Below are 23,551 nucleotides of genomic sequence, written 5' to 3' on the forward strand. Positions count from 1 at the left end.
ATAACGCAACAAATCCCTTATGAAAATTAGCATGGTTTTACTACGAATAGAACAAAAACTGAACAGATCATTCCTTTTGACAGAAATGTCATGAAATTTGTATCCATACTCTGCCGTTCAAATGCTTTTTTCCCCATTGTGGTGTTGTCTCCATATTTACAATTCTTTGCTGCTTTAGCCGCTGCCTTACATGCGCTGGATCCTTCATCGGAAACTAAAAGCTGAACATTTATTTTTTTAATTCTTGATTCAATACAAATCTACATCATTATGACTAAAAGTTTGCTTAGAAGTATTTGCTACTAAAGCAAGGCGGTATTTGACTCTGGTAAGTGTATCCATAGTAGACTAGTGGGAGTGGCCTTGGATGGCAATATGCCCAGTGCATTATGGGTAAGGTTTTCCAGGTTTTTCTGTAATCAGGTACCAACGACTTCAATATCTAAAAAAAATTGTGCCTTTCTACTGTATAGGGACGTCCCGCGTGACGTCACGCCATTTGGAGCAGCCATCTTGACGGAATAGAAAATGCTAAACCGCTGGTGATAATACAGCTGGTCGCGAAATATTCATCTATTTACCAACCTTTGCGGTGATGATTGAAAAATCCTTCCCCGCTGGCGTCCAAATCAAAGAGTTGCTGACCCATCCGGACTCGTGATACCGATAGCCTGCTAAGCTTTTGTATGCTTTTAATGAAGCTCCGGTGTAGCGTGATGGGAAGTGAATAAGGTAGCTGTAAATGTCACCGAACTCAATGTCAGGAAGTTTTTCTACACATTTAATGCCTGTAAAAAAAACTCGTGGTGCTTCATATGGATCTATGATTCCTAATTATTTTATCTTCCTCTTGTATATTTATTTTTATGATGACATGACGTGAAGAGTTAGCTGACGGCCGCTGCGCTAATAATAGATAGTGGCCAGTGACCGCGACGCTGAAGTGTGTGAGAACAAATGAATAACATCAGTGCGAACCACGAACATTTATTTATTTGGATTAAATATTTAAATATTACATTTAATTCATTCTGTGTCATTTTTCAATATCAGTCTTTTCACTATTTACATGTTTATGCCCAAAATGCTATAATATTCAAAGTAGTTGACTGTCGTTCTCCTCTACCCTGTGTACATTATTGATTAAATAGCCTAACGTTAGCCTATTTAAAATCGTTACAGGCACCTCGCGAGCATTCATTCATTCATCTATTTTAAAAGACTGGAATGAACACCAGCACACACAAGCAATCTTTTTTATAGTCAATTTAATAAAAAAAATGTAACAACAGGTATGAAATGTCAGAAAGAGAAAAAAAACTTAATGGGAAGACGAGCATAGGACTGCTGCAGCTTAGTGGATAAATATATTTAGCCTATTTATTATTAAGATTGCACAGTTGGAAAGAAAATATATTTATAGGAACATTTCAGCAGGCTCAAGATAATTATACAGTGACCATTATTCATTATTTTAATCAATTCGCAGCCATAAAACGTGATAATCCGCATTCTCATGTATGTGCGCTTGTGCAATAGTATTCCGTCAAAATGGCTGACACGCGGCTAGGGGTCACGTGACTGGGAGATCCCTATAGGCAGCCAAGTATTATTGAAAGCCCATGTTACCGCAGTGAAGTACCCCTTCTATTCTGGTGTCACCATTACTGTGTGTGAAGGAGAAGAACCAAGTCCACCCTTGATGTACCAAATACAGCATTCTAATGAACACTACTTTGTGTTAACTGGTTGTCATATGTGATACAAGTAATAATTAGGAAAACACCATTTTAACTACTTTGGCTTTGTTCAAAGTATCATGAGAGTATCGTTCATCGAACCAAATCATGACACGAGTGTATTGTTACACCCCTAATGTTTATCATTGCTAAGCTGTTCTGTGTGGGTTAAAAGTCTCTGATATTCTGGTCTCGGGTCCCTCCTTCAATCTAACTAGGTAACAGTGCAGGACAACTTAAACACTAAATGACTCATCTTTAAGGTCAGGGGTTTTAGAAAGCACAGTTCAGTGTCTATAAAATTACAGTTTTCTTCTAACTTCAAATGATATACCAAGTATTAGGGTCAAGCCTAGATCCTGTGAGTGATATTGCATTTTACAGTTTTAAACATGTGATATGGTGCATGAATGGTGGCACACAAACTCAAACACACAGGAAGTCAGAAAGAGGGCAAGGAACTAACTTGCATCTGCTTGAAAAGAACTATTGTGTTTCTAATGCAGATGAAGGCCCGTTCACAACAAGTTCTAAATATAAAAGAATAACAGAGTTCACACCACAACTCGAATGATAACGGCACAGCAAAACAATATCATTCGAATCAGTTTCAGAACAAGTTTTTCCAGCTGATGAATAATAAAAACATTGGCAGCCAATCAGAATCCATCTTGCTGTAACGAGCTCGAGCTTTTAAAGCTTCAGACAACAAAACTGAAGCACGCTTAGAATAAACAGAACGATATCGTCCACTGGTGTGGACGCTAATATAGTTATCGTTCTTGGTGTGAACAGGCCTTAAACCAGACGTGTGTCTTAAAACACTAAAGCTAGACATGAGGATCACACAGAAGAGATTCAGGTATAAAAACAGAGGAAACATGCACTTTTATATTGCTTGATAAAGCTTTAATTTATCTGTAATGACACAGTTTCCAGCTGTGGATTACGCATTCAGCATCAAGAGTACAGTACACGACATCTACAAAATAACACAAAATATTCAAAAACTGAAGTCTGTCCAGCCATACCTTTACACTGCCAGAAGAAAAAAAAGAACAAACTCATATGGAAAAACAAAAATGTACAACTTGATGATAAATTAAGCCTCAAGAAGCAGTGTATGTAATGGTTATCAACCAAACTTCATAAATAAACTGTACATACTCTTTAAAAAAAAAAGAAAAAAAAGTTAAAAGCTTTTTCCTTTGCTCTTTTGTCGACTTACAGCACGTAAAATAAAAGCGGTGGATCACAACTAGACTTTTTTTGTACTCTGATGACCGTTGATGGTAGACATTTAGCAGTAGTTTTGCTTGGTCGCTTGTTCAACCATGAGTCCAGGGCTGTAGTAAAGACTGATGATGAGCGAAATGTAGTAACGTTTCAATCATACCACAAATTGTCCGTTTCCAAAGGGAGCCCAGTGAGTCTAGAAACACAGCCATATTGTTTCAGATCCTGTAATTCCAACCCAATACACAGTTCATGTAGACAGTCACACTTTTTTAGACTGTAGTTGTGAGTAAACAGCTAATGGTACTCAGGTTGATAAGTGCAGAACACCCACACATCTTCTCATGTCCACATGGCACCATACGGGTCACCAGTCTTCTACAAAACATGTTAATCCAACAAACATACAACTGTACACTTATGGAGAAAAAAAAAAAAAAGTCCAGTTCCCCACAGAACTTTACGATAATACAATCCTTTCAGAATTGACATATCAAAAAAGGCCATAAACAGCATATTTCCGCAAACACACTCAGCATTCGCTCACAGCCAGGGAAAAGTCTAAACAGGAAATTTACAGTGCATTGTAGACTTTTCATAAATGAGGTGAATTTACAAGTTACTTTTTTGACACAATTTTTCACATATATAAAATAAGAGCCAGCAGATATGGTTGAAAGTAAAGAGCAGAAGTTGGATAGCTGCAGAAAAAGCCGGATTTCCCCTTTCCCTAAACAAATCTAATGGTTTCTACAGCGGAATTTCAAGTGTTACTGAAAAAAACACACATGTGAAGTCACATGTTTATGCAAACGTACATTCAGTTTTACCAATGCTGCAGATCAACAACACATTGGGCCTTGTTCAAGAGCAGAATTCATTTTTTGTTAATCATAAAACCATTCCTATGTAAAAACTTTTCCTAAAAGCATTAAATTGCAGCACAGAAATGGTTTTAACTACTAATTCAATTTAATGCGACCAATTACGCAAGAATTGTTTGCAAAATTATTCAATTCATGGAGTAGTTCATAAAACCTTTCTTGCTTAAATTGGAAATAATTCATAAAACCGCTCAGATAAATTGTCACCTTCAAGTGAATGATTTGTTAAACCAATCCCAATTTACGGAAGAATGGCTTTACAAATTATTACATTTAACGCAACAATTTACACAAGAATGGTTTAACAAATGAATTCGATGTAACAATTTAAGACTGTTTTTTTTTTTTTTTTTACAATTTCACGAAACTTGTTCGATGTTTCATGAATGATGCCCGTTATTTGTATGAGGAACAATTCATGTGAAACGGTCAACAAAATCTGAAATGTTTATTATACCACAACTGGACAAAGAAATAGGTTTGGATGCTTGCTCTTTGTTTCACAGCCTGAATACAGTATAACAGTTTATAATGTATATGGTTATTGCTAACTGTTAATACTTTAACTGCAATGTTACGAACAAATGGCGTTCATTTTGTGGCCTCATGCACAAAACACAAGTTTAAGGATATTTTCATTAGTCAGCCCAAGTGTTCAGTAGAACAAACTCAAATGCATTCAAATTAGAAATAATAAACCAACACCAAAAACTCAAACAATGGCGGGTTTGGCATTGGGCTAAAACGGTGTTAACCACTTCCGAAATGGCAGCTGATATGATATCATATAATATAATATAATAAGGGCTGAACTGTCCAGGTAAATGAGTAATTATCTGTTAAACAATACTGCCAGTGCTGGCATGGGTATGTCACAATCATGGCCATGACACATGAACACACAGCAGCACATGAAGGCAAGACACTTAAGAAATGAGGAAAATGCAGAAAGAGCGGTTTAAAAGCAAAGTGCTGGCAGTACGAAACAAACAAGCAGTTCCTCAAGATACGAGGAAAAAGGCGGAGAAGAATGTCAATTGTTTCGTGAATACTGTTTGACTTGTTGAAGATAAGGGAGTTTACGTTGTTGGGGAATTAAAAAAGCCAAAAGGCACACTGTGCGACTGCAATGTTTTGAAATGTCTCAGAGCGTAAATGCAGATGTTTGCCAATCATTTTGCACAATAACTCAAAAAACAAACAAACAGTGTATATGAACTTGAACTTCTCAAATTCTTAATGACAACAGAATTTGGTTTAATTGGATTGGCTGAAATGGCGTCGGGTGAAATGTTCGGACAGTTTCGAGGTACATCTGAGCATTTATATCCAGTCAAACATTTGCAGGAAAATACTGACAGAGCTTCTCAAAACAAACAGCGGCACGGGGAGGAAACGTTTGAGCAAACCCTGATTCTGGTACGAGAGCAAATAGTGCAGAGAATGAAGCGCGGGAAGATAAAGTCCTTGAAGAAAAACCATGGTGTTGGATTTGAAGAAACCCAAAATTCTAGCGTTAAAAACAATTTGCTCTTTAAATGGCACTAAATTTCATAAGATATGCAATTAAATCGGCAGATATGTTGAAGATAACTTGGGCTCAAACTAGTTCTTTATACCTCTTGTTTGAATACTGCAGGGTGGCTGCAAAGACTGTACAAGCGTTGCGTTGTTTCAGGATAGTTCGACAGTATACGAACCTCTGCCACAATTTCCTATGTATAACTTCTACAGAAGATATTGCTCTGTCCAGTAAACATAAAATGGACCTGAGTGGATCCGTTTTGAGCATTCAAAAGTCCAAAAATGTATAAAATATGGCAAGAGTGCTGTATGTTGGGAGCAACACTGTGGTAAGCAAGTGATCCATTCATGCGCTAGTGCCATTTTAAAAGGCTTCAGTCATTCTCTACCACACTTTCGTGCCGATATAATGTTTAAAAACCGTACCGTTCATCCAAACACATGATAAAACGGATATGTCGCAATACACAGAGTTGTTCAACCACCACTAAACAAGTTGAAAAAAAAAAAAAGTTGAATTTAGATGTGATTTCATCAGGGTTCTGATGCCTGCTGAAGTGCCGCCGGACGTCGTTTCCTCGTAAGTTTTCTCTTCTTCACCCCTTCATAACTTTTGGCTCATCTAGAACGAGGTCTCAAATTGTCAAGGGACCTCACAGGAAAAACAAAAAAGCACCAAGGACATAAATAATCTATTCAAGCTTGCTAAAGTCACAGGATAAAAACTATCAGAAGTTGGAATAAAACCCAGAACAAAAAAAAAAAACAAGTTTCAGTTCATTTGTCCATCTGCGCCCACGGCTTCTCGCAGTTCTGTTTCCTTGTTTACACCAGTGCATAGTCCTTGGCACACGGTGCCGTTTAAACATCCAATATTTCCTCTGCTGTGCCTCCGCAACGCAATCGGTAGCGTCCCGCCCTCCAGCTGATGGTGGGGTCCCAAAGAGCGGACAAGAAAATCTGAATGGTCATGGACTCCCTGATGAACCAGGCCACCGCATAGTCCAGCTTTGAGAAGGATGGAGGGCCGCCCTTTGAGGAAAGAGTGTGGAAAGACAATTACAAAAAGGACTGACAAATGCAGCAATTTAATATAAAATGGCTGTGAGGAACAACTTATGATTTTCGTTGTAAGGGTTGTTAAAAATGAAAACCATGTCCGTTTATAAACTTTCCTAGGAAAGTTGAGAAAAATCCAATGAAGGAACAACCAATGTTTCCTCAGTAATGTGACGTTTCTGAGTGGAATGAGTTTAGCGATGGGATTTACACCCAAGTCCAGGACTTGATTTTATCCATTTGGAATTGATTGGATCATCAAAAATGGTTGTTTTATACCAGATTAGAGCCAGAGCTGAAATGCAGATTTGTTTTGTGTGTTGTGCTGAACTTGGAGTCTTACCTGTACTCCTCTGAGCTGGATGTAATCAGAAATGAACCAGGCTAGACAATGGCACAGGAAAAACACCATGATGTCCCAGCGGAACACATGGTGCGCGGCCCAGCCGATGATAAGGCTCGCCACAAAGCACTCTGAGATGGGCTCAATGATGGTGCCCGGCAGCATGTTGATTCTGAGCTTGGCCCATCTATAAACAGTGGATAACAATGAAATGTTTATGAGAAGCTCAGCAGATTTTATACACCACAAAATGGGAAATTATACCATCTAAAGCCAGAACAAAACATCATGAATGATACTGGATGGCACATAACAAAAAAATCTATCATCAAAATATTCAAGATATGATCCTAATCAGGGCTTGACATAAACACTCGCCATTGGATTTCAGCAGTGGCGTGTAACGCAGGCACTCGCCACTTTGGCGGGTTGAATTTTATAAAAAGTTAACCCTGGGTCATTCTAAACCGTGGGTAAACTGAATCCTTGGTTATCTTGCTTTGTTAACAATTAATAAGCTGTGGTTTCACATTGAACATTCCTAAACCCTGGGTTAACGTTCTTATTTGCCGGGTCAGTGTCACTGATTGGATGAACGCTGCACACAACCGGTTTACATAAAAGCTTTAGAATTGTACTGTACAGTTTATACTGAATGGATACGTCGGACTATAAAAGATAAGAACGAAACGGTCTCTTCTTCACTCAAATGGTCACGTTTTCTGTCTGCATTTGACGTTTTCCCTCTCAAACGCTGAATTTAAAGGTTTTATATATGTGCAGTGTTTCCATCTCTGTACAAAGATTGGTTGTCTGTTGCTAAGGGTCTACTTTTAACATTAACACTGCATCGTTTCACACTGTACAAGTTTGGTACAGCAATGCGGAGTTAACACTGCAAAAGCGGTGCTAACCCCGCTCCGGAGCAGGCTTTCATAACCCGGGGTTAAAAGCAGTGTTTAGAAAGACGATAACCCTATACATTTTTTTAATTGTAAAAAGGCATCTGAAATTTATTTATTTTTTTGACAAAACCGATTTTTCGATACAGAAATATCTGAAATGCTTCCAATACAATTTTTTTCCTAGGATACACGATACCAGCTGTGCTTTCTCTCTCTCTTTTCACATTTTAAAACACAGTTATGTTTTAAGTGAATGTAAACAGTTGAGAAAGAAAATGAATGTGTAACATTATGATGGATCTGTGCGTCAGGTCTTAAATATAGCCTAATATATCTGCTGCCAAATTATGGGATACTGTTAAAAAGATCTATATGGCAGTTTTCCCCCATGGTATCAATGTCAAAATTGTGGCCAGTGAAAATGCTGAATGGCTGGTAACTTTGGAAAAACACTAGACACAGTGGCTGGTGAGAAGAAAAGATGTCAAGCCCTGATCCTAAGAATGCTGCGATATAAATAGGCAAGGATCCATGTTCAACTCTATCAGAAAATTGCAAACAACAACATAAATAACCCAGTCTCATCAATACTCTGGAGGTGGTCCCATCAGGAAAACAGATTGGTTTCACTACCGAACATAAAAAGCTGATTGAACAACTGCCGTACCTGATCATGCGAGACTGGAATTGTGCAATGGAGTACGAGCCAGAATTCTGCATGGCTACCTGCGTTGCCATGGAAAATTTCCATCCTCTGCAAGAGAAACACCATATCAGTGAACTAGCAAATAAAGGGCATTTTTGCTGAGACTGATGGCAAAAAGACGTATATAGTTCTGAACACGCATTACAGGAATATATCATTGAAAGCTAAACGTTTTGTCATCATTTACTCGCCCTCATGTTGTTCCACACCCATATGACCTTGAGATGTTTTTCCCACACAATAAAAGCATAGGGTGACCAGCCTCTCAAGCTATAAATAGCCCTATTAAAGCACCATAAAATTGTGCATACACTTAATGAAAAAGATCAAAACTGAAACCATTATGGAGTAAAAACCTAAATATTATAACTGAATATGTATGGAAGCAAATTTTATGTTTCATGATTGACACGAGCCTTTAGTCACACAAAGCTATCGTATGGCTTCAGAAGATTAGTATATATTTTGCATGGATGTTTTATCATACATTTATGATGTTTGACAGCCTGGACCCCATTCACTTCCATTGTATGGGAAAGAGCAGCGTGAACATTCTGCTAAACATCTTTTGTGTGTCGTGGAAGAAATAAAGTCAATGTTTTGGAACTACATGAGGGTGAATTGGGCCTGACAATGTGATATGGTAAGCCATTAGCATTGTACTGATGATTAAACAGTCTGGCAAACCTGTCTGCGATGGCCTTGGCCATGAAGTAATCTTCAGCGATATACTGAGCGAACGCAATCAGCCCGCCGGCCTGGTCCAGGACGTCCTTCCTCATGAGACACGACATCCCTGTGACGCACTTGATCCCCGTCACATTGGCTGAGATGTAGGAACGAGGATGTGACGTTCCAAAATAAACCTGCAGGATTTCACATGGGACACGTTTAACAGTTTATATTCCACATAATTAATCTCTAAAGATTTGATGCACTAAGAATCGCATTACGCATGTAAACACATTTGGCAATTATTTATCAGTAGGGCTGACAATTTAACCTGTTCAAATATTGACTTCAAGCCTGTTTTTTTAAACGATAATCGACAAGAGATATTTAGTAAGGAGAATTTACTTTTGAGCTTAAAAAAAAAAAAAACTTCATAAAGCAATAATGAATTTAAATATTGCATTAATTTGGCAAAAGAGCTTTAAAGTCCAGAGGCACAGAGGAGCTCCACCATACGGTGTCCCATTTCAGGTTTGGTGTCTCTACTAGCAACACAGCCACAACTCAGCAGTTTTATTGCAGTGTGACAGGACAGAACACAGCCCTTCCTCATATACACACACACTGTACAATAAGCAATGATGTCGGTTCACAAGCAGTCTAATAAAACCAAAGCAAGACAAAGGTCTTCAAAACTGTCCCGACAAAGAATTTGGAAGGTCGGCTGTGAAGGCTTCTGACCTGCTCCAATGTGGCGGCAAATCCTTGTCTGTCTGCCACGTAAGGAAGGCCGTGAACCAGTCCCACCTTCTCCGTCATCTGATTAGCCATATCAGTGAGAGTGTCTGGCTTCACTGTGGAATATTAGTTCATGATCAGCACTGACAGCGCCTCAAGGGTGTATCTCTTCAAAACATTCATGCTTATTAATCATCATTATTATTTTAAAGTAATAGTAAAGAATTGAATCTTTGTACAATATTCCCCCTCAAGGCCAACTTTACAAAAGACAGTTAATGTACTATTCACTGAAACACTCTGAAGAGGTTTCGTTTTTTAATAATCTGAATGATCTTATATTTAAAGTGGATTTTAGATCACAAACTTACCTCTAATGCCGCTGTCACAGATCCAGACGAGTTCATACCTTGCCCCTTCATAAGCTGGCATGAGGTTATTTATTTTTGGATTGATGCCAACTTTCTTTCCTCCTAAAAGAAGATAAAGAGATATAGTGTCAATAATAATAATAATGACCTCCATTAGGGCTATAAATGACTAAACGATTATAAATAAAACGATTTGGACGTGGCAATTTTAAAATATCAACTGAAGTTTCTTCTTCCTGTCAGTCACAGATGTGTTCATGGTAGAATAACATTTAAAAATATTTTTTTGGACCACTTAAGTTATGATAGGGTCAACATCCTGATTCCCAGTCCACATGGAAATTATATTATAGGAATAAAAAACATGATTATTCTGCAGTTTTATAACAATCTTTATCCCAGGTCTATATCAATTCTGCCATAGAGATCATAACTCATATCAGTGCTGTTTTAGTATTTATAGCTTTATTTTTATATTTTCAGTTTTCAATTTAATTTAAGTTTTAGTATTTTATTTATGTGCTTCATTCATATATATATATATATATATATATATATATATATATATATATATATATAAATTAATATATATGTCCGCGAGTAGGCTACCATGAATAGGGCAGGATATGATCATACACAGCATATAAGAGATGAGATGACTAACAAAATCAGGAGTAGCCTACGCTCACCAAAAACAAAACAAAAAAACAAAAACAAAAACACTGGTGACAGCGCACCATAACACATTGTTAGCCAACAGGCCAGTAAAGATGAATTGAGAGAGGAAGTTTTGAAAGTGTTAAAAAAACATTGTTGGACCAAAAGTTGACCGGTCAAAAATCACCATTTGTTTACAGAAGAAGGGCGAAACTGTTTGTGAGTACACAGAAAGATTTTGTCAGTCAGCTGCAGCATACAGTGGTATAGCGGACACTTCAGAGAAGGTGTTAGAGGATAATGGCCCTTTAGTTCGCACATGGTCTGATGGGCTTTTGTCAGAACACAGAAAGGCGTTGCCTTTCTTAAACATCACATGGGCTACGAGAACTTTGCAAAACAACTTGGACAGTTTAGCTACTTGGGAAAGAGACTCTGATGTTAAAGAAAGAGTAAAAATTGCAGCAGCATCCTTTAAGATTAACACAGAGAATGAACAGAAACGCAAACGTCCTAAAAGAGAGGGCAGCTGTAATTACTGTGGTAAACCTGGCCATTGGATGAGAGAGTGTAGGAAAAACAAAAAGAACTTTAAAGAAGTTAACAAGGTTACTCAGCTTCTGCTCAGCTTGCTTGCTACTCTGAAGCAGCCCCTCCCCTCCTCATTAAACTCATGGGGCATCAAAATGATTCATGGGTGAAATTGATTGGATTTAATTTTTTTTGTTTTTGTCAGTTCCTATCATAATTTTGTTTAGCTATTTACCTATGTTTTCAAATTTCCTTTGTTTTTTTGTTGTTGTCTCGATCGGACTAATGGCTTTGAAGATAACCACAATTTTTTTAAGCTCTAAATGACACTTACAAAAACCATAAGGCGAAACCTGGCATGTTTGGTATTGTTGGACTCGGCAAGGATTCAGGAGTCTTAGGAGGTCACTCCTGTGAAAAAAACAAGGGCTTGAAACTTCTAAGGCTCCTTCAAGGCATTGTGCCAATGACGTATACTGAGTTTTTTGAGATACACCAATGTTCTCATAGACTATCATGGCACCCTGGACAAAGACACTGCGTGCCAATTTTCAGTAGACTAACGGTTGGGTGCGCTTACAGCTATTTTCATGATTTTTTCACTGTTATAGCGCCACCAAGTGGCCAATTGTCACGATTTTTTTCATGTCAACTCAGATTGAGCTTATGAACATGTGTCCCAAGTTTTGCGAAAATATCTCTTTCCGTTCACAAGTTATAACCGTATTATAGTGCCACCTAGTGGCCAATTGTTGCGATTTTTTTCAAGTGTTCTCAGATTGTGCTCAGGAAGATGTATGCCAAGTTTAGCAAAAAAAATCTCTTTCTGTTCACAATTTATAACCGTTTTAGTAAAAGTGGCCCTGGTGCCATCAAATATTTTGGTTCCCCTTATCGACCATTAATTGAAATGTTGAATTTTTTGGATGATTATTGATTGTCAGACTCCAGAGAATATTCTTGCAGTGGTTTGGTTCCGATCGGGCCAAAAACCTAGGAGAAGTTCGCAAAAATAGGTTTTTCAAAAAAATGCAATTTACTCAAAATTGGCGCCTGAAGGGCTAGCAAATCGGAGATAGCCATTTTGTCCGCCTTGAGCCAAGGATTCCAACGATATAAGACACTTGATCCTGGGACAAACGGTCTAAGAGTTATGGGCGATTTTGTACTTTTGGTCGCTGTAGCGCCACCTATGGGCCAATCGGGGCCATAGACTGATAGGTTCTCCCCAAATTGAGGCCTACCATCTGGCCAGGTTTCAACGCTCCAGCACTTACGGTTTGGGCTGCACGATGCGTTTTAGCGGAGAATAATAATAATAAAAACCCTTACAATTACAATAGGGTTTCAGCACTTCGTGCTTGAACCCCTAATTAAAATCTATGACTGGAAACCAAGTAGCAAATTAATACCAGTTATATTTAAAGATAATAATAGCTTAAATAAATTAGCTTAAATAAACATGATCAAACAATTACGTAATAAACCACAACAGGCCTAATGTCCATCAATAAAGCAGATCCAATAAGTCCGAATGAAGATGTTCTTTTGTGGGTCGAACACCTGAAGGTCGTTTGGCGGCGAGGCCTCTGAGAGCTCTAATGCTCTTCACACCGCACACTTTCCTGACATCTGATTGGCTGGTTCGGTAAACAACTTGGAGATGTTTAAACCAACACAACCTGGCAGACGTTACATGTTTTCTAACATGGCTTCAGGTTAGCGCAAAGCAGCAGTTGCCATCTCCGGGACAGCCCATCTCCCCTGACTGGCTGGAGGCGGCGGGGCGGATAACAGCACCCCGGAGAGACACCAGCTGCTCCTAATGAGCAAGAATCAATATCCACTCCAAGAGCTGCATTTGCATATACACAGCTGAGTTGCGGCGCACACGCGGGTGGCCTTCGCTCCTCTGGAGAGACTCCTCAGAGACCCTGCCTTTTCCCTGCACACGACTGAACAGAACTGACAGACAAGCCAATCCACGAGGGACGAGATGTACCTCAGCATCAAACGGATGTTTCTCCATTACTGGCTTCATTTGACATAAAAAGAGATTATTAATCAAAGACTTACCTATAAATAGCCTGGCATCAACGTTCGGATATTTGCCCAGAAGCTTTTTACAAACATCGATGGCTGGATCGTCATGGTCTTGGACACAGAGCAGAATCTCAAACTGTGGAGAAAAAAAAAATATATTTTGAGCAACTCAGTCCATTTGTCAAAGAGAACATTTTATCACATTAATGTTATTATGGCACAATAAGACACTTAGAGGCTGAGGTAAATTGAAACGTGCAGTTCAGACACGCTGGAGGTTTTCAAGGCACTATTAAATTCCCTACAGTACAGCACAAGCATACTGGTTTATAATGGTGAAAAATTACCTTGAAACATGCATTTAAAAATTGTACTTATGTTAAATTAAATTACATTAAATGTATTTGTCATTGAATCATTCAGTCAAGAGATCCGTTCAAAAAATGCTGATTCATCCAGTAATGAAACAAGTGAAGCGTCTATGAGCGAGTCATTCTCAATTTATCCAGAATCGTGCAGCTCTACGGCACAGCTTACCCCTCTCTCCCCTACGCTCACGATATACACCGTGATGTAAAAAGAACAGAATAATGATACACCCAAAATAGCAATAAACAGCATCTGCCAAAAATAGAACAAAAACTGAAGTGAAAGAGTTGAATCTGTCCCCTACAAAGCTCATACATTTCAAAGGAGCCACGAGTCTGTTCTGAAACAGCCACTCGATTTCCAATTGATCTTGCTCTCTGCATCCGAGCGGACAACACTACACTTCCAGCACTCCATTGAATGTACCAGTAAAGAGAGCATGGCAGGCCAACATAACAAAGGCTTTCAGGAGAGGCTGTTTGAGGCTTGGAGTCGCACCAGGGCCCGAAGTGAGAAAGAGCAGGCCTGCGCTCTGACAAGAGACACCAGTCCCCCTCTCAACCCTCCACAGCGGGCCGGTTGCCATGGCTACGGCGCCCGGACACGGAGCGGAGAGACAAAGGGACTTTTCTGTGCGTCCAGAGATGCGGATATACGACAGTAACCCCCGAGCGCTCAGCTGAAAGAGTGGGAGGCTTTTATTCAATCATTTATAGACCCGTCTGGGAGCAGCCCCTCCAACTTCGATGCAGTGTAAGGAAATCTGATGAACTGTGCCGGGATCAGCTGACCCAGTCTGTTCCGGCTGAATGAGGGAGCTTGTCAGACTAAACAACGGGTTGCGAAACAATATAACAGATGACGCTAAGAAGAATACTAGCGTCAGAGAGATGGAAAACAAGGGAAAATCCAAGATAGCAATACACATGTCATCCTCTTAGATCTCATCACATCTGTGTCGAAAACAGCAAAATCTAAGGGCTTGTGTTTAGGGATGGTACATTATTATATAAAGTATGTTAATATATGAGCATGTTTTTCATTTCTGAATTAATCCATATAGATTTTTTTTTTTTTTTTGGAGCATTTTGTCAGGGTGATAGGATGATGGGATTTTTAATGCACAAGTTAAATCAGGTAATCTTATTGGAAATAAAATAATAAAGAAAAGTCATTAATTATTATACCTCTGTATGCCCAGGTTTAGGCAAGACAGAATGATGACGTACAGTAAAAGATAAGAACGAGTGCATGCTGAAAAAGTCTGAGAAACAACTACCCAAGAAATGCTGGCTCATATCTGTCATGTTCAGAGTTCTGACAGATACAATCTGAACCACAATTCACAACATGTGCCTTGAAAATCGAAATGCTAAAAACTGGGTCCTGAATATTACATTGTAATGGCTCTGAAGCTCACTGTAGAATCACAAATCTAGCAAGGCTCGTAAACACAAAAGATGATCATCCATGATCCACAGAAGGGTAAAAAAAGAAGTAGTAAGTTGTCATTGTGGAAATGCCTGCATACCCTGGAGTTAAGTCAAGAACGAACATGCTGGGAAGACAGACACTCATTCATTATTCTACATTTTTCCTTCCCAATGCGCTTGAAATTGATAGTCTTGGAACGATTCAATTGGACATGAAGCATTTTTCTTCACAAAGCTAGAACTGTCTTAAGTTTTTTATTCGTCCAGTAATTGCATAAGACAAGAGCTTCATGGCATTTGCTAAAGAGGGAACCTATTTAATGTCCCAGAAGAGAAATTAAAGATGCATTTGCACTTGTTTTAATCCTGGTAATATGGTTCATCATTAAAACGATTTGATGAAAAACGTATTTAGAAAAATCATGATTTGAAAACTTTGAAACCATTAAATTAAGAATAAACTTATATGCATGCAAGGTTTAAATTAAAATGTAATGTGGAATAATTAACCATGAAGGAAAGGGTAACTCATTTCAAAGACATTACATTTACATTTTGTTACAAAAAACATTTGTTGACATTTGCTCAAATTTGGCACATGCATTTTAAACTAGTTTTTTACCTTAATTATATTATTTACATTAAAAATACCGGCCTTTTAAAATAGTAGTGTGCATTAGCAAATTAGTTTTTGCTGTGGAAAAAGCAAATACAATTTGCTGATATTTGGCAAAGCAAAGCTTAAACACTTTTTGTGCAATTTGAATGGGCAATAAAAGTCTTACAATCTCAGTCGAACACAAAAGTGGCAATAAAGAAAAGGATGACCAAAGTTTCTAAATGTAATGGAGTAATTGCTCTAGAAAAGGCACAGGTCACCTACGGCCATATTCCTGACCTCCGCTGTCTGTTATAATCAGCCGTTCTCCCTTTAAAAGCCCAGAGCTGATGTCCCTCCCGGCATTATTCATTTAGAGGTCTAGGTGTCTATTCCAGGAAACTTAATTGCCAAAAGAACAGTGTTATTTCCTGCTCTCAAATGAAGCTGAATGCAAAACAGGGTGGACAGCAGGCAACCATATATACTGTCGGTTAGGTGTGTCCTTCAGCAGAACACAGACCAAACAAACATAGAGCCAGGAAAACCACGATGACACACAGCAGTCCTGGCTTCTGTAATGCAAAATGAAAGCGCCGCTCGAACCGGCAGATGACAAAACCCACAGCAAACATTTTGTTCTTATTTCACTGAGTCATATTGTAAAAGCAGCATGTCCCTGAATTCAGAAATATCTTTAAAGCATGACTGATCTTGAGCAGCTCTCTATGAGCATTAGCACGGGATGGATTATGTTTGTTTGCTTAAGAACAAGTACGTATGCAAAAGTAGATGGTATTCATCAGCACACGTTGCATGACCTCAAGTTTTCAGAAACAATTTGATCAGAGATTACCCGAACAACTGGCGCTTCATGGACAAATTAGCAGATAAACATGATAAGCTGACTGTTTAAAGAAAGTTGCACATTTACCATTGTTTGTTACTTAGCTGTAGGTGTGAGTCCATTAAGTGAACGCTCTGAAGAGAGAGATTTTAAATTGTATTCATTTTAACAGCTCGTTAACAGCTGAACATCTGGGCCTCATGACATCCAGATCCAGATCTCATTACTCTGGGTTGTGTGCGTCATTTGCTACATTCCTGGGAGCCTGGGCTGATCGGCATATTTACTAATAATACTCCACTGATTTTTCTCCGAATTTCACAGACTCATTCAGAAGGTGATTTTGACTGACCCGAAGATGCATTTTGTGGACTCCTGCAGTAACTGCTGAAAAATTGGCAGACTCATATTTAGGGATGCACGATATAGCATTTTGGCCGATATTCGATATGCCGATATATATACACATTTTCTCCCTGATATATTTACACTTTAATTTTACTGAAGAGAAATCCAAGTCTTTCTCCTGTACCACCTTTACCGTATTACACTCATGTGTTGTAGATGAGGCAATACACAAAACAAACAAAACAACATTTGATTCTACCATAAATGTATAATTATACAAATGTAGACGGACACCCCTGAAAAATAAGTAAATTATTTCACTTGGAGAATAAATGATATGCCAGTGCCACATTTTATTTTTAAGTTCAGACTTCAAACTTCAGTCCTTAGGAGTAAAATAAATAAAAATAAAATTTCAAATGAAAAATGTACATCTACTTGAACAGGTCTACCAAATGCTCCCCTGTTTTCGGTGCTGATGCAGTGGTGACCCGTTCATGTAACATGTAAGGGTTGTGCTGCCAATAAAGCAACTAAAAGCTGTCACAAAGAACCGCAAAAGTAATGATTATGAATGTCAAATATAGCAAGGAGACATTTTAATTGTTTATTAATAAACAAGTGTTTTCTGTGTCGGCTGCAAAGATGAAGTTGACGATGCTGACTCGCGATCTTCGCAGTAGTGAACGCGCCAGAGAGAAATGCACATTTCGGATTACATAGTTTTCTTTCGTTTTGAATTGTTCTGTTTAAAAATATGATTTCAAGCGTTCTGTAGATAATAGATATATTTCTCAGGTCTGTGAGGCAAGTAGGCTATGCTGAGTTTCGTTTCATTTATGAGCGCCGGCGCCTCCGTGTCGTGATATCTATTATCTGCTTTACTTATTATTTATTAAATTCAGGTAATTGGTTGATGAAACATTGATTAAAATTAAGATACAATTAATACAAAACGAAATTCACTTTAAAGAAAGGCTTTGAGGTCTCTGTGAAAATTTTAAAGCAGTCTTTTAGTGCCGCTTTCAGAGCGGTCACGTCCGTAACCGAGAACTGTCACTGTTTTTCCTCATAAATGCGAACACGAAAAATAAAATAAAATGAATATTTTATGCTCTGTGGAGAGCATAGTAGCTTGGAGAGCTTACATTAGTAAGCTACAGGACATCGTCTTTCAAAACATGACCTGCACGAAAGAGAAAAAAAAAAAAAAAATTACTGTGTCATTGTACCCAGCACTTCTGAAAATGCACTTGCGAATGCGTCTCTGTCCCCAGCACATTTCAAACCAAACTGAAGCCCATGCTCGAAATGCCTCCACATGTTGGAAGTTTAAGTTGCTGGCGCTCATGCTATGTTCACGGTCATGCCGATGATGGTCATTTAAAGCTTTTATCGGCCGATACCGATGTTGTGCCAATATCATCGTGCATCCCTACTCATATTGGTAGCTGAAAGCATAATAAATCATAATCAAAAACTACTGTTTTGGCGCTCTTTAATGTGGTGACAGATCGCTGTTGCTACCAGATCAAGAGAAGTGCACGTGAAAGGATCATCTCTTCCGCTTTACTACTTAAAGAAATGTGTATTTAAATTGGGTCATTAATGTTGTAAAAATGTGAAATTATTTTAGAAGTTGGTGCCTTCTAGACTGAGAAAAGCCAGAAAATTTATTTTTGGCTCATGTGGATGAAAGACAACAACTCCCAGAATGCACTTGCTTCGCTGCCCTACGAGGACACTCCCAAGCCACGCCTACCGGTTACAGAGGACAGTATCGGAAGAAATGATACAACTAGGCTACTAGTCGACTCGAAACTGAAAAGACAGTGTTTTATCGTGAGATCCCCCTATGGGCGGGTTGAAAACATGTGGAACGAGCTCCTCCTACTGGCTGTAGTCTCTCGCCTCTGGCCAAAAAAGCATCCGATGATGCTAAATGACGATTTTTGCGTCATCTGAGGTTTTTTTCCAGACACACAATACAGAAATCTCTCGTCTCAGGGGGACATGAGTGAGGGAAGCACGGTCATTCGAAAATACTACCGGGTTTACTGATACAAAGCTTAATGCTAATCGGTGAAGTATCCCTTTAAGGCACGAAATAAACATGAATGAACATCAGGAGGTATGTTAGAAGATACAGGACAACTTTCATAAATCCAAAAATATCCATAGCGACTTGCATGCATACGTTTCAGAAAACCATTACAGAAGTGCATCGAAGTTATATATATATATAGGCTATATATATATATATATATATATATATATATATATATATATATATATATATATATATATATATATATATATATATATATATTCTATATACGTTGCTTGCCATGCATTGAAAATGCGAAGAGTAGTCAAATCCAATAAATCATCGCCAAAATAAAGCATGGACTACTTTGTAGCTGCATTTCTTCAACTTGTTTTTTTTTAAATACATTTAACATAAGTTATTAACAACATTATCGTTATCATACTTAATTTTCCCATGTTGCAATAAATTATTATTAATAATTATCTTTTCATACCTTACATGCCAAATGATGCCAAAACACAGAGATTAAATGAGAAAGATTGAACAATTATTCAAACAAAAATAATTTTTACATTTTAAATGAAATGTTTCTAGACATTGGCTGGTACATGATGGGATTTTTAATGCACAAGTTAAATCAGGTAATCTTAGTAGAAACAAAAGAATAAAGAAAAGTCATTAATTATTATACCTCTGTATGCCCATGTTTAGGCACGACAGAATGATGACGTACAGTAAAAGATAAGAACGAGTGCATGCTGAAAAAGTCTGAGAAACAACTACCCAAGAAATGCTGGCTCATATCTGTCATGTTCAGAGTTCTGACAGATACAATCTGAACCACAATTCACAACATGTGCCTTGAAAATCGAAATGCTAAAAACGGTGTCCTGAATATTACATTGTAATGGCTCTGAAGCTCACTGTAGAATCACAAATCTAGCAAGGCTCGTAAACACAAAAGATGATCATCCATGATCCACAGAAGGGTAAAAAAAAGAAGTAAATTGTCATTGTTGAAATGCCTGCATACCCTGGAATTAAGTCAAGAACGAACATGCTGGGAAGAAAGAGACTTACTGGCAATATCTGTTTGTTTAAGGCCAGTCTTTTTTTTTTTCTTCAATGCACTTGAAATTGAGAGTCTTGGAACAATTTAATTGGACATTAAGCTTTTTTTTTTTTTTTTGTACAAAGCTAGAACTGGCTGAAAATATTAATTCGTCCAGTAATTGCATTAGACAAGAGCTTCATGGCATTTGCTAAAGAGGGAACTTATTTAATGTCCCAGAAGAGAAATTAAAGATGCATTTGCACTTGTTTTGATTCGATTAGGCCTGAATTAGAGAACTGGAGAAAACTTCCGTCTTTATATGGACTCGTCCAGTAATGTTGATGCCGATTTGGCTTGTGTGGTCATGAAGAGATACTTCACTTCACAAGTAGATGTACCAATGTTATCCTAAAACCTACTTCAAAAATACTTCAATTCTTAAGGCCAGCAAAGCTAGTATCCGACATAATGTGACACCAATAATCTCATGCATAAATATCAGCTGATAATATAAATGTCAGCTTCCGTAACAATAAGGAAAAAGAGTTCCAAACAGCTAAATAAATAGTTGCGTGTCTCTGAGAATTATACAGACTTATCAGGAACACAGATAAGGGAGAAGCTCACAACATTGCTTGTCCAATCAGATCAATGGACTTAAAGGAACTGTTGCATCAAAAAACATCAAATATCTTCTGATTGGCTGAGATTGCGTGGCATCAGTAATGGTTTCACGTGCAGCGTGGACAAGGAAATGGCTTGTTTTGGAAAGCGTTTAAGAGGAAATTAGGGAGATTGTCTAGATGTTTTGAACATTTAGATGACTAGATATCCATTGTTCACAGTAAGTGCTTTATAAGCATTTTCACCTCCTGTTGTTCACTTGAAATAACACGAGGAATGCCCCTAAATGGGAAGCACTTCTCCAACCCAACAAGCAGCAGCAGGAGGAATCAACATCTGTGCTGCTCAAACAGCTGTGTGATGGGAAATAGAGCAGAATATCCCATCTGCAGAGCCTGAGCGCACCACTGCAGAAATAATGCACCCCGTCATCTCCGTTCATACTCGTCGCCCCCAAATCCCTTGAGTGGAGCGCAGCGAGAGCAGTGACGGTTCATCCTCCTCCTCCAACACTAGAGTCGGCATTAAACTTTAATCAGCAGAACACACTAAAGAAACGGCCTCGACCTTCACTCAACATGACTCAAAGACGCCAATTTAACACTTGCGAATTAAGCATAATTTCCATCCCATGTGTTCAAGAGTACAAAACTTCATGGGAAACTGGAGCAAAATATCTAATAATAATGGAAGTTGCTGCAATCAGGGAAGCCACTGGGGCTCCATTTACCCTCCATCATAAATGAGTCTCAGAGCGCGCAGACGAAACTCAAATACTGTCAAGTTCTCGTGTTCGGATGCTGGTGTTTGGAAACACAATCATGCGAGACGCTTCTGGGAGGGAATTAAACCAAATCATTCTGATGACAGAGTTTGGCTCAGGCCTTTCAGAGCGACCAAACCAACATTTGAGATGCTGTGATGTGATTGGTTTGCTGGGTTATCGCAGTTATCCAATCACATCCACTGTTGAGACAAGTTTTTTGTTGTGCATCAAGGGATTTATTCAGTAAATGTGTTTCCTTTGTAGTGTATGCGCATGTTTTCTTATCGGATACATTTATCCACCTCAATTGAGCACATTTGTTTTTTAATGCGCATTTTTAGAATTAATGCCCATCTTTTTTTGGGCGTTTCCATCCAGCGTTTTAATGCGATATCCCAAAATGCACATACAAACTATTGAGGAAGACTTTAATCTATTAACATTAAAAAATATTAACGCAGAGATTGATTGAGAAAAGAATGACTACATTTATAGGTGTCACACAAAGGGGCGTCCTCCTTTTATTTGAGGACGCAAACAAAAAAAGGCAGTGGTTTCTAGATTTATTTAAAAAAAATTGTTTAATTGCTGAATTTCCAGTAAAGTATCTACTGGGTAACACTTTATTTGACAGTGTCCTTGTTACACGTTACATGCAGTTACTATAGTAATAACTATAAATGATGCATAATTACATGCAACTAACCCTACAACAAACCTAATCCTAACCCTGAAGTACGTACATGTAGTGGCTTAATATTACTTCGTACATAAATATATAATTACAATGTAACACGGACACCTTAAAATAGTGGGTTACACTTTATTTTAAGGTGTCATTGTTACAGTGTAATTATATATTTGAGTACTGAGTAATATTAAACCACTACATGTACTTACTATAGGGTTAGGGTAGGATTAGGATTTGGTTGAGGGTTAGTAGCATGTAATTATGCATAATTTACTGTTATTACTATGGTAAGTACATGTAAACAAGGACACTGTAAAATAAAGTATTACCAAATAGGGTAAGTACTACACTACCCATAATCCCAAATTGTAATCCACCAATCAAAAAAGTCACATGTAAAAGTTCTAATGGCATTAATAACAAGTTTTTCCTACTATGTCAAACCCTGCTGTCATCAGGAGAGATGGATGGGACTGGAGTTTCTGGTCAGGGTTGGTCATTGCATTGCATATTATACACCAGATCTATTTCATTTTTAATTTAGCAGCACTGACAGATGGTTTACAACAGAGCACGATCGTCCAATGGGAAATCGGTTGTTTCTCAGAGCCGCCCCACCTGGAAAAGCTTCTCATTAGAAAAGCATCAGTGATTTATCCAAAGCCTCATGCTCAAGTCAGGATGCAAAATAGCAACACTGTAATTAGATGGTGTGCGGTGCTCAGCAACAAAGATATGCATTATCAGGGGACGCACCCAGCACGTTTCCTTCAGGTCTACGGTAACCTCTTCATTACTGAAGCACACAGTCACCGCCTTTAGCCAAACCCGAGTCAACTTCCTAGATGCGTGAACCTCATGTAATCTAACCGGAATACATCCGGATCATATTTCCACCCCAAAAAGTAATGTTATATTTTGCTTTAACATTTTTTAACTAATTTAGAATTGCTGTACAATTTAAAATGTTATTCATCACGGTTTAAATACAAATATTAAGCAGCACAACTGTTGATGACAATCAGAAATGTTTGTTGAGCATCAAATCATCATATTAGAATGATTTGTGAAGGATCATGTGACACTGAAGACTGGAGTAATGATGCTGAAACTTCAGCTTTCATCACAGAAATAAATTACATTTAAAAATATATTACAATAGAAATAAATTGTAATAATATTTAACAATATTTTACTGTATTTTTTACGGCAATAATGCTCAAAGTAAGCTTTGGTTCCTTCATGCAAAATACAATGTCTTATTTTTGCATAACTATGGGGTAAAATGTGACCTGGACATGTTTTTGTGAGATTCATTAAGGTATAGTTTTACCTCTGCAAACGCTCAGAGCCTAAAGTGATT

The 23,551-nt window shown here is 38.1% G+C and overlaps 1 protein-coding gene and 1 long non-coding RNA gene across 2 annotated transcripts in view; one reads left to right on the forward strand and one right to left on the reverse strand.

The window, feature by feature from the left end:
* LOC309489907 overlaps window positions 1–4,210 on the forward strand; it is a 112,120-nt gene extending 107,910 nt beyond the window's left edge. Inside the window, exon 2 of the long non-coding RNA XR_014202562.1 lies at window positions 953–4,210. This is a non-coding gene — a long non-coding RNA (uncharacterized lncRNA). The remainder of the gene's footprint in view (window positions 1–952) is intronic.
* The window catches only part of ugcg (UDP-glucose ceramide glucosyltransferase), a 31,010-nt gene continuing 10,082 nt past the window's right edge, over window positions 2,624–23,551 (reverse strand). Inside the window, exons 3-9 of the mRNA XM_082158820.1 lie at window positions 13,442–13,544; window positions 10,178–10,279; window positions 9,810–9,922; window positions 9,084–9,262; window positions 8,358–8,444; window positions 6,786–6,972; window positions 2,624–6,415 (exon numbers count right to left, since the gene is read on the reverse strand). Coding sequence (XP_082014946.1) covers window positions 6,245–6,415; window positions 6,786–6,972; window positions 8,358–8,444; window positions 9,084–9,262; window positions 9,810–9,922; window positions 10,178–10,279; window positions 13,442–13,544 — 942 coding nt within the window. The 3' untranslated portion in view covers window positions 2,624–6,244. The remainder of the gene's footprint in view (window positions 6,416–6,785; window positions 6,973–8,357; window positions 8,445–9,083; window positions 9,263–9,809; window positions 9,923–10,177; window positions 10,280–13,441; window positions 13,545–23,551) is intronic.

Source organism: Leuciscus leuciscus, assembly GCF_965113295.1.
Source record: "Leuciscus leuciscus genome assembly, chromosome: 24".
NCBI lineage: Eukaryota > Metazoa > Chordata > Actinopteri > Cypriniformes > Leuciscidae > Leuciscus > Leuciscus leuciscus.